Genomic DNA, 12,158 nt, shown 5'->3' with positions numbered 1-12,158 from the left:
TGGTTGAAATCTGTCCATGCATTGAACAATTATGCTGGAACATACATACATACACACACACACACACACATATATTCAAATTATAATGTGAAATATTTGACAAAATGAATACAATACAACTAACGCAAAACTTGATTATAAACAACATTTTTAGTTTCACCTCCAGGAGCAAGAACATATAAATTATTGGGTGAACCCACCCTTGAGCAAGCAACATAGAGTTGTGGGCTGCGAGACCCTCAGAACATATCACCCCAGGTAGTGAGGGATCTGCATACCAAGTTTCGTTCAAATCGGTCAAGCCGTTTTTGGAATTACTGTGAGAATGGCAGCTTTTTACATTTTTTCCATTGACATGAATGGGTGAAATCTGATTTTCTGTTTGTAGCTCCGCCCACGTGTGCAGGTGGGCCGCGAGACCCCCAGAACATATCATCCCAGGTAGTGAGGGATCTGCATACCAAGTTTCGTTCAAATCGGTCAAGCTGTTTTTGCGTGATCGCGGCACATACACACATACATACACACATACCTCCGATTTTATATACTGTATATAGATTAATGGTATAAAGTATTATTTATAAGATATACCTGTAGCTGTTTTTTTCACCTTATCAGTGCTGTGATGGCCGAGTGGTTAAGGCGTTGGACTTGAAATCCAATGGGGTCTCCCCGCGCAGGTTCGAATCCTGCTCGCAGCGGTGTTTCTTACACAATTTTCCAATTTTCTACAAGAATAAATAATACTCTCCCCCTGCAAGGAAACAGACGACGTTGCAGCAAAACCGAAGAATTCAATGTTTTTAAAGCTCACTGGGCTGAATCCCCGCACTCTCTTGCAAAAGGCCTGAGCTATAATCAAACCCGAAGGCAAGGGCTTTCAATTTCTGCATGCGATTTACTGCCCCCTACAGTCGAAAGCAAGAAAATACTCTTTATAAAAATGTATTTTACTTTTTAAAGAAAGGTGCGTGTGACTAACATAATCAAAATCAAGAAGGAGGTAAAAGGTTGTAGAGAAAAGACTCCAGTTCTGAATGTATTGTTTTGGAAGACATTCATCGCTACATCACAGTAGCAAGGCTGAATTTGTGAACCTATGTAATGTTCGATTCAGAACAATGCAACTCATTTTTCGAATGACAGGGCAGATCATGGCTAGACATTCTCCTCTCTCCCCTTGCCTTATGCCCCCGAGAGTGTATGATATGTTGCATAGCTGCTCGGAAGTCATATCACTGCAAGTACTGACGAATGAGTCTTGCTTCCCCGTTCTCAAGCCACCAGCAGCCTGGTCTCCTGGAACCTACCGGGAAAAAAATCATAGAACGGGTTGCATACGTGTACGTTCTTTATAAGTCTTATTTCCGGCCATATTTTATCACCGCTGTGATGGCCGAGTGGTTAAGGCGTTGGACTTGAAATCCAATGGGGTCTCCCCGCGCAGGTTCGAACCCTGCTCGCAGCGACATCATTTTTGTTAAAAATAAAAATACAGTACATACATATAATAATAGCATTTGTAAAATTTCAAGTGGAATTGTATATTATTGAATGGATTTCTGAACACTTGTTGTAAAATTTAAAATGAATAAAGATTTATAAAAAAAAAAAAAAGAAAGGACTGTACAGTTGAAGAGATGGGTCTTCAGCCTTTTCTGCATGGTCATCAGCGAGTCTTCGGATCTTATCTGGGCAGGCAATTGGTTCCAAAGTCGGGGGATGAAGTGGCTGTAGGAGTGTGTATGAGCTGTTTCCATTTGGAGGGATCCTCCTGCAGGAATATATAGTTGTTTCTTGGCCACAGAGCGGAGTTGGCGGGCAGGAGTATATTGAGGGAGTTTGGATGTGATGTAGGCAGGGGCAATGAGGTGGAATCTCTTGTAGGCTATAATAAGGGACTTGAGCACACAGCAGTTGTTAACTGATAGCCATTGTTCTGCATGGAGGGCTGGGGAGGTGGGGGTCATGGTAATCGAGGTCATGTTAGGTAACAATAAAATATTAGGAAGGAATGGCTTGGTGGCTGCTGGTCAGATGCTCAACATCGGACCCTTCCCTTCATGCTGGGGTGGAGTTTGCTCTGTGGGCCGGGTTCCGGTGCTGGGGGATCAGGTGCTGCGGTGGAGATGCTGATGGAGAGTCTCTGCTGCTTGTCCCTGGGTGATTGCAGCCGACGGCCGTGGCATGTGGCCTTGCCTGGTTTAATTCAGCTTGGAGCTGCCTCCTGCATCCATGTGCCAACGGATTTGCAACTGTACAGAGACGGGCGTGGTTCTTTATTGGATTGGACTGGTGCTATGATTTTTTAGATTGGACTTTATTTGGATCTTTTCCAGATAAGCCCCGCCACTACCTTAACCAGTGAAGTTCTCAGCACAACGCCCCCACAACGCGGCGCGATATGTATAAAGTAAAGTGGGGCATTCAGGCATTCAAGCATTTCCTCCTCCTTGTCCCGGTGGGCTCACACTCTATCCAATGCACCTGGGGCAGTGGAGGACCAAGTGACCTGCCCAGGATCACAAGGAGCAGCATGGGACTTTTTTCTCTTGTTATACCTTTAGTATATAAATAAATGTTTATTCGGGTGCTGTAACTTACATTGTGAGCCTTTTGGATAGACAGGGAAGTTCCAATGCCTAATATTACTTATTGTAAGTTGCATAGAAATATTGGATTTGTGGGCTATAACTTTTTAAATAAATAAATGCTTTTTGTTTCAAAACCCTGTTATTTGTTACCGGTTGCCCACCCCTAAAGGTGCAACTGTCCATCCTATTATAACCTATTTCATGTAATGTTTCCCCCCCCCCCCCAGCTTGCTCAGTATTGAACTAAAGGCAATGGGTTTGTCATAGTATATCTATGCAAATTATGTTCTTTCATGTATTCATGTCACTTGAAGTTTCAGCCAAATTTCAAGATGGATAACCTCCTATCCGCTTAAATACTGAAAAAACAAGTTTATTGTGGTTGGGAAATCAAACCTGTTATCAACTACTCCAAGGACTCCTTGCACTAGCGGTTTTAGCGCACACACCGGATTAGCGCACACTGTAGCAAGCGCTAGCTGAAAATCTACCGCCTGCTCAAAAGGAGGCGGTAGCAGCTAGCACAGCTTTGTAAAAGGAGCCCTAAATGTAGAGGGCAATGTCATTGCTCTCTATGGTATGGCTGCCCATCGAATACTGTGTACAGTTCTGGTCACCATATCTCCAAAAAGATATAACGGAATTAGACAAGGGCGACAAAAATGATAAAAGGGATGGACGACTTCCCTATGACAAAAGGCTAAAGCAGCTAGGGCTCTTCAGCTTGGAGAAGCAACAGCTCAGGGGCGATATGACAAAAGTCTATAAAATAATGAGTAGTTTGGAAAGGGTAGATGTGAATCGTTTGTTCACTCTTTCCAACAATACTAGGACTGGGGACATGCGATGAAGCTACTAAGTAGTAGATTCAAAACAAACTAGAGAAAATATTTCTTCGCACATGTAATTGAACTCTGGAATTTGTTACCAGAGAAGGTGAAATCAATTAGCTTAGCAGGGTTTAAAAAAAGGTTTGGATAATTTCCTGAAAGAGACGTTCATAGGTCATTATTGAGATGGCTTGGGAAAATCCACTACTTATTCCTAGGATAAGCAGCATAAAAAGTCTACCCAGTACCTGCGTTAGTTCTTCAATATTGTGACAGGGAAGCTCCTGTCACGGGTTCAAAATCTGCTTTAAACCCTGCCACTAAAGAAAATGTGCCTATTCCTAAGCCAAGGAAGCTGCCCATTAACTCTGTTACCAGTGCTAAGATCAGACAGGCAGGGCAGAACAGAGAAGGGATGGCACAGCACAGAATTCCTGTTCCAAGCCATTATAATCCTTTTTATAAGCCATCTGTTAATTCTCCGGTTAAACCTCTGGGCAGGCAATCTGATACAGCAAGGGTTAAGGAAAGGGGTGGAGCCAACAGGCAGAACAGGGTTAGAGCACCAGTGAAAGTTCCACAGGATAAATCAAGGCCAGCTGAGAACACACACAGGCAATCAGGAACCTGGAGGGAAGGATGTTCCACACAGAACAGGGAACTGAAGGCTAGAAACTCTGTCTTCCTGCTTTCTGCTAAGAAACCTCCTATCCCACAGCACTGCCATGCTGATAAGACTTTGCTTTCCAAGCAGAGGCTATTTGGAAGGGAAAGGCTCCATGAGCAGGGCTGGCAAAACACTGCTCCAGAGGACGGCCTGTACCCAGCTTCAGAGAGTGAGGAGTCTCTTTTGGAAGTGGAGGGAGATATCTCTGAGGGGAATGAAATGGACTGCAGCCCAGAAGCCTTAGACTATATGTCTTTATGCAGCATGATTCAGTAAGGTACTATGTGGAGAAAGGGAATGAAAGTTTGTTCTATAACAATGATATAAAGTACTTTAAAAAACATTTCTGTCCTTATATGGGACTGTATAATGAATGAGAGTTTGATGTGTGAATGTGAGGATTGCCTAAAAGCAGAAATTAAACCAGAATCCCTGTATGCAAGCAAAGCCTAATGAGTGGGGGATGGGCTAATGCTAACTAATGTTAGAAGGAAAAATAAAGCTGAGTTGATTCAGTGACCTGACATTTCACATACCTGATAGTGGGAACTTAGTGGGAGGGGAATCTTAGACCATTAAAACAAGGGTAGATGGTTCCCAGCCCACTCCCCAGAAATAAGAAGGGTCAGTGGGATATTCACACTTCAGGCAGTCAGGTGGGGAGAACTTCCTGAAGAAACACAGTGGGCTCAATACAATAATGGTGCCAAACCTAAAAAGAGTGGGGCTAAACTTTTGTATATAAGTTCTTGAAACCAGAATGCTGCCCAGAATTGTGCAAAGCATGGCAGCAGAACTGTGAGAAAGAAATCCAGTTTAAAGGGAAATGTTTTGGGTTTTTCTTTCCTGATTGAAGCAAGGACTTGCTGTAAAAAAGAACTTTATTTGTGATAAATCCTTTCCAAGCATCATCAGGCTGTATTAGGACCAGTGCAAACTGAACTGGATAATTAAACTTGGAACTGGACATTATTGGTGGAAAGTTTGGGTTTTTTTCTCTGCTGTGCTTACTCTAGAGTGGTCCTCCAACGAGCACTAATACTTGCACCTGGGGCAGGAACCGGGTTGCCGGCTTACCCCTGGCCCCGTCACAATATATACCCATTATTTTCTGATTAGAGATCCTGTGTTCATCCCATGCTTTTTTGAACTCACATCACCAATTTCCTCTCCACCACCTCCATGCATCAACCACCTCTCTGTAAAGAATTTCTTAGCATTACTCTGGAGTCTACCTCCCCTCAGCCTCAAATTATGCCCTCTGGTTTTACCATTTTCCTTTCTCTGGAAAATATTTTGTTCTGTTAATACCTTTCAAGTATTTGAAATTATATCGCCTCTGTACCTCCTTTCCTGTGTCTTTAATTAATTTAGAATAGATCTGATTAATATTGATCTGGTCTTTTTCTGAGGAAGGTGGTCTTTATATTCATTCAGAAACAAGATACTGAATCTGTTCAATTACTCATCTTCACCTCTATTTTCCACAACTAATAATGCTCAGACCAAGTTTCTCCTTGAGTATTTTAAAAGCTGAAGTCACAAATAAGCCAGCTTACCGAACAATTCAACCTTCAATATTTATACGAGGGACCGCTGAAAAGTTCTCAGCCCGGCCAACAAAGTTGGTTGGGGCAGTCTCCATCAAGGGCTATACACTTAGTCCCTGAGATTTTTACACTTATTTTGTTCCGTGTTTTTCCAATGGAATGAAAAAAGTGGGAAATCAATGGACTAAGTGTATAGCTCTCAATGGAGACTGCCCCAACTTTGTTGGTTGGGCTGAGAACTTTTCAGCTGACCCTCGTATACTCTTCCCATTGCAGGACTGCTGAAAGCTAAATTTAATGTAACCATAAATTCAGATTACAAAGTGCCATCCATCCACAAGAATTTAAGAACTTTTATGAATCAATTTATTTGTACAAATGTTTTGATGAAAAAAAAAAAAAATACACGAGATCTTTAGGTTCAATTCTTTCCCCATACAAAACATCACATTTAAAAAATACAATATATACATAGAATGTGAGCAAAACCTGCCTTATGTCATCTCATCAATTATGACACACATAGCGGCATCTTTGTCCACAACTGTTTCTCTCTTACAAATGGGGCTCTCTCCCTGCTCTTCATTCTGTCCGACACAACAGCTGTTGTCTTCAGCATCCATTGGTTCTGTTTTCACACGGGCCACTTCCTCTGGGAGAGGCAGATCGTCAGGCAGAGCGCCCAGGCAGTTCTGGATCATTTCCACCACCCGTTCTAAATGTTTCTGGAACCTTTCAGCAGTCTCAAGGCGTTGACGTTTCTGCACCTCCATCATAACCCTGAGGGTCTCTCTCGCCTGATGAGGTCGGTACTCATTAATTAAGTGATGCATGTGGACAAACAATAACTTAAGGTCCTCCAGCTTTTCTTCTCGTCTTATGCTTCCTGGACTCCGTATCAAAATGTCTAAAAGATCCAAAAAGTTCACCAGGATAGACATATTGAGTTTCCGCAACTCTTTCTTGTGGTCAAACTGCAAAGGATACAGCCGCTCAATACCCTGGCTTTCCAAGGGTCGAATGATGAGATCATCACATTGGAACTGGTTACCAAACATCATATAACTATCTTTCACAGGTAGTGGGGGCTTGGGAGCTAAGCCCTTCCGAATGTTCTCATCTGTGTACTCTTTAATATACTGCATTGGAGGTAAAGGCAGGGCACTTACTTGCTGAGGTTCAGCCATGGTGACACAGAATAGACCTGTTGAATAAGTTAAGCATAAGTAGGTCTTTAATTTCAAAGAAAAATAACAACGTACAGCACAGAATGTAACCCCCCCTCCTTTTTTTTTTTAACAAAGCTGCGCTAGCGGCTGCAGTATTGCCCCAAAGCCCTTAGAGATTTAAAGGCTTTTGCTATGCAGCAGCCACTGATGTTGCTTTGTAAAAAAAAAAGGGGGGGAGGGAAGGGAGTAAATGATTAAATATAAAAATTTCACAGTCTTGCAGTAAAAAACAAAAACATTACAACCATCAATATGAAATTCGAGCATATCCTGATCACACTAATAATTAACACTAAAAAATAAAATATCTGTTTGTGCGGCCCATATTATTCACCTTGGGCCCAATATTCAAAACCGTTTTACTGGGTAGAAGAGGCTCTGGATAGTGCCACTGAAATCCCCTCTAACTACCTAAGTCGAAACAGCATACAAAGTGGTCCTATCCTTGCCTGGTTTAACTTATCCAGTTTATGGATGAATATTGGTTCTGTGGCAGCTGGCAGCAGAGAGGGAAGGCTTCCGGGTCAGCTGTGGGCCACATGCAGGAACCCTGGCCTTGGGAAGTATGATGGGAAGGAGAGAGCTGGCCAGAGGAAGCAACACCAGCGGGAGGGAGGCACGTGAGGAGGATGAGGGGTGCGTTGGGACACAGAAGGATGGAAGGAAACTTCAGACAAAGGATAGGAGAAGGAGGGAGGGGAACATGTACTTGGGACACAGGATGGAAGAATGGAGGCAGTGAGGGAAAAAGATGCTGAGGTTGGACAGGGAATAGATAAGGAGAATTGTTGGGCAGAGGGAGGGAGAGAGAAATATTGGTCATGGCAATGGGAGAGTTGTGAGTTACAGATGCAAGGGGAAGAAGAGAGTTGGAGAAATGTTGGATGTGGAGGTGAAGAGGGAACAGTGGGACGGATGAAGAATAAAAGTTAAGTGTAAACCAATCTTTTCTATTTAAACTGCGGTACTTTATTTTGAGGACTGTTTCTTTAATGTTTTTAAAATATTTTTATAGACTGTGTACTGTAAAGGATCTGAGTTACATACAAATTCATCTTAAGAAATGTTTAAAAAAATGGAACCCATTTTTAACGTGGGGACTGCTTGTATCTGAGCATAAAGCCAGCAGCAGCAAAACATTTGCTGACCATTGTCAGCTGAATATGTATCCTCTAGTACAGTGGTTCCCAACCCTGTCCTGGAGGACCACCAGGCCAATCGGGTTTTCAGGCTAGCCCTAATGAATATGCATGGAACAGATTTGCATGCCTATCACTTCCATTATATGCAAATCTCTCTCATGCATATTCATTAGAGCTAGCCTGAAAACCCGATTGGCCTAGTAGTCCTCCAGGACAGGGTTGGGAACCACTGCTCTAGTAGTTAAAAGTCCTGAAATTTATATTTTGCAGGTGCCTTAAGCAATTTGAGGGTAAACTTTGAACTCATTCCTACATAAATGCCAGATCTACCAGCATTTCTAAGCTGGAAAGTATGGGATGCTTTTCTACCTATCTTGCTCCTCTGGGATGAAGGGGAGAAAGGAGGAGAGGGAGATGGGGGGAGGGAGTGTACGCTAGCTTCTTTTTGGCAGTGGATTGGTTGCAGTGCTTGCCCTTAAACCTGAAAGAAGAACTGCATGAGATATTCTGAACTGCATTTAGATTTCTCAGAAACATGATGGCAGATAAATGCCAAATGGCCCATCTAGTCTGCAGCATCCACTATCTCTTCCTCTTCTCCCTATTGGCTAAGGCTCTTTACACCTGCATTGTGATGTCATAGACCTTTATGGTTATAGAAATATAGTCAAACCTCGGTTTACGAGTGCACCAGTTTGCGAGTGTTTTGCAAGACGAGCAAAACATTCGCAAAATCAGTGCCTCGGAAAGTGAGTTTGACTCGATTTACGAGTGCCACCCCCCCACAATCTGGCATACCTCCCCCCCCCCCCCCCCACGATCTTACATGTGATCTTTCCTCTTGCTTGTGCTGGGCTGAACTGGGCCTTGAGCATTTGCGCATGCTCAAGGCCTTCTGGTCTCACTCTCTCTGAGATTCTCAGCCCAGCACAAGCAAGAGGAAGGATCGCCGATGCACCGCCCAGCCCAGCACAGAAGAGGGCTCCGGCACCGGCATGTCGTTGGTGCTGGTGCCGGTTCCCAATCAGGGTAAGGGATATCGTTTTGGTGCTCGGGGGAGCATGTAAGATCGTGTGGGGGAGGGGCTCGAGTGGGGGGGGGTATGGAGCAGCAGCCATGGCCTCAAGGGGGGGGGGAATTGGAGCAGCGCCGGTAGCCTCGGGTGGTGGAACGAATCCAAGCGAGTTTCCATTCATTCCTATGGGGAAACTCGCTTTGATATAGGAGCAATTTGGTTTACGAGCATACTTCTGGAACGAATTATGCTCGTAAACCAAGGTTCCACGGCATAGAAACATGGCAGATAAAGACCAAATGAACCATCTAGTCTGCTCATGTGCAGCATCCACTATCTCCTCTTCTCGCTATAGGCTAAGGCTCTTTACACCTGCATTGTGATGTCATAGAACTTTATGATTATAGAAACATTGTATATAACTCAAAAAAATGAGGGTAATCAAATTATCAAAGGTGATATGTAATATATGCACTATCATTGATCACCAAAAAATATTTTATAAGTCTCAAAATATGTTCAATTCATGAATATGACTTATACAAAGTGAACATTCAGACCCACAACTTTATCCCAGTGAACAAAGATCACGGAGTAGCTGTGCAGAGAGACCATCATAATGTTCAGTCTCACCCACCAGAACCAGTACAGAGCATACAATAAACCAAATCTGTGTAGAAAAAAACTGTAATGACTTATCTTGGTTTATGGTGGGAAACAATCAACAGCTGCTCCGGGCACCTCCTTAACATGCAAACAGATTCACCGACCCCCCCCCCATCTGTGAATCTGTTTGCATGTTGTTGTAACTTTAAGGAGGTGCCCGGAGCAGCTGTTGATTGTTTCCCACCATAAACCAAGATAAGTCATTACAGTTTTTTTCTACACAGATTTGGTTTATTGTATGCTCTGTACTGGTTCTGGTGGGTGAGACTGTGAACATTATGATGGTCTCTCTGCGCAGCTACTCCGTGATCTCTGTTCACTGGGATGAAGTTGTGGGTCTGAATGTTCACTTTGTATAAGTCATATTCATGAATTGAACATATTTTGAGACTTATAAAATATTTTTTGGTGATCAATGATAGTGCATATAGAAACATTGTAACATGATGGCTGATAAAGGCCAAATGGCCCATCCAGAACATCCACTATCGCCTCCTCTCCCTATTGGCTAAGGCTCTTAACATTTGCATCTCCTCTTCCTATAGGCTAAGGCTCTTTACACCTACATTGTGATGTCATAGAGCTTTACAGCTATAGAAACATGATGGCAGATAAAGGCCAAATGGCCCATCCAGTCTGCCCACCCGCAGCATCCATCACCTCCTCTCCCTAAGAGTCGTAGCAATAAAACCAGCTCTGAGCCTGACTTTATCGCCAGGCAGCCAAGGAAATGCGGAGATTTCACGCCAATCAGTGAAAAGCCTGGGATCGCCCTAGTCATTTACCAGAAGAGCCAGCACAGGAGCAGCCAGTGAGCAACGTTAGCGCGGGTGACCGTCCTTCCGCCTCTTCGCGACGGCCAAGCAGCCGAGAAGGAAACCGAAAGAGCTCCCGCCCACCAGCCGTCGGGCGGAAAAGCCACGGCCTCGGCTCACCGGAAGCTAAGCATGCCGCAGCCCCGATTGGCCGCCGCGCTCGGCCTGCTTCCGCCTCCTGGGTCGGCGAGAGAGAAAGAGAGATGATTGGATAACCTCACCGTCACTACCGATGCGTAGGAGGCGGGGCTAGGAGGCTCCTCCTCCCGATGCCTCTGCTTGACGTCACGCAGCGTCTTTGCACGGTGGTGCCGCGGAGCGTGTCACTGGTGCGCGTGCGTGCAGAAGAATTCTCTTTGCACTAACTCAGCCCTTGGTACAAAGGGAATAACGCTTACGAGGGGTGTATGTTGTGTTTTCTTTGATAGTGGGCATTTGAATTTCGCCTTTCTGCCTGTTCAAGGCTGTAAACTTGAAAAAAAAAAAAATCACCAACATCTCTTGTCATACCAGGCGGCACTATGGGGCAAGGATTTGGAACATCTGATCATATCTTCCAACTCCTACTTGGAATTTAGGAGGCATTGAAAGACATACTGAAAGGTCACTTGGACACACAAAGTCAGAGGCGTGAAGAAAGTACAAGAGATTTATTACGGTATACCGGACTCTAGTGCAGTTAATAGCCTGCCTACTAGAGTGTCAGAAACAGGAAATACACGGACTTTTGTGCCCTTTTTGCAAACTAATATATGCAAAAACTACAATTTTCATTTGTTACTTTCTACAATTATTATTGGTCCTAAGCTCACACTAGCAGGTCACTTATCTAACTCTTACAGTTCTAAATGTTAAATGTACAGAAGGGTAGGGTACATCATGGCTCAAACTCTTATCTATTTAGCTTACAATGTGGTAAGGCAGGGACATACATTTTAGGCAGATGAAGTCAATAGATTGTACACTGTCTTCAGCTATGTAGGCCAGAGCAATATTTTAAACAACAGTTAACCATTTCATGACCCTACAATACTTGTTCTCTAAATATTTGGGTAACTAGTTTTCAGTCTATCCTAAATTCTGCAAACTGCACAGAATTTCATCATTCTATTTTCTGAATACTTGGGTATCTAATCTCAACTTATTGTATATTTTATCTTTTGTAAACCGCATAGAACTTTATGGTCCTGCGGTATATAAATTGATTGTTATGTTATGTTATGTTATTATATGCATAAGGGGTAGAAGTGTCTTTTTTTTTTTTGTATCTGTCGATACTTTTGATTGGTCCAGGTGGAGCTTTATTGGTTAATGAAAAAACTGATGGACCACCTTTGTTCAAGGCGGGTTATAATAAAACAAGTAAAAAAAATGTATACACACACATAAGTAATTCAGTAGAACAAATTAATATGTTGCTGTTCATATATTGTGTTGTATTTGTTTTTAGTTATGTATGTTTACATTAACATAAGTTAACAAACCATAAACATATACAGGATTCTTCAAAGACTGGCCAAATGCCATGTGTCAAAGATGGGGTTTTGCCAGGTACTAGTGACCTGGGTTGGCCACCATGAGGACGGGCCGCTGGGCTAAATGGACCATGGGGCTGAAACCCAGTAAGATTGTTCTTAAACACTTTTAAAT

The 12,158-nt window shown here is 43.2% G+C and overlaps 2 protein-coding genes and 2 non-coding genes across 5 annotated transcripts in view; 3 read left to right on the top strand and 1 right to left on the bottom strand.

Annotated features, from left to right (window-relative positions):
- The first annotated feature begins 619 nt into the window (after positions 1-619).
- TRNAS-UGA lies at positions 620-701 on the top strand. The gene has a single exon. It is a non-coding gene; the product is annotated as a tRNA-Ser (tRNA).
- Positions 702-1,386: 685 nt separating this feature from the next.
- On the top strand, positions 1,387-1,468 carry TRNAS-UGA. Its single transcript has one exon. It is a non-coding gene; the product is annotated as a tRNA-Ser (tRNA).
- Positions 1,469-4,042: 2,574 nt separating this feature from the next.
- ITK (IL2 inducible T cell kinase) overlaps positions 4,043-12,158 on the top strand; it is a 59,853-nt gene continuing 51,737 nt past the window's right edge. For both annotated transcript variants that reach the window (XM_033927769.1, XM_033927768.1), the window contains exon 1: positions 4,043-4,368. The gene's annotated coding sequence lies outside the window, so the exon portion shown is untranslated. The remainder of the gene's footprint in view (positions 4,369-12,158) is intronic.
- On the bottom strand, positions 5,985-10,707 carry MED7 (mediator complex subunit 7). Its single transcript, XM_033927771.1, has 2 exons — positions 10,479-10,707; positions 5,985-6,845 (listed from the first exon to the last, which is right to left on the bottom strand). The coding sequence occupies exon 2, from the start codon at positions 6,826-6,828 to the stop codon at positions 6,136-6,138; it is 693 nt and encodes a 230-aa protein (XP_033783662.1). The 5' UTR covers positions 6,829-6,845; positions 10,479-10,707; the 3' UTR covers positions 5,985-6,135.

Source organism: Geotrypetes seraphini, chromosome 18 (genome assembly GCF_902459505.1).
Source record: "Geotrypetes seraphini chromosome 18, aGeoSer1.1, whole genome shotgun sequence".
Lineage (NCBI taxonomy): Eukaryota > Metazoa > Chordata > Amphibia > Gymnophiona > Dermophiidae > Geotrypetes > Geotrypetes seraphini.
The sequence above is the reverse complement of the archived record's forward strand: the minus strand, read 5'-3'. Positions and strand labels throughout refer to the sequence as shown.

Coding starts and splice junctions, on each gene's coding strand:
- MED7 (XM_033927771.1), bottom strand. CDS start 6,828: ATGGCTGAACCTCAGCAAGTAAGTGCCCTGCCTTTACCTCCAATGCAG.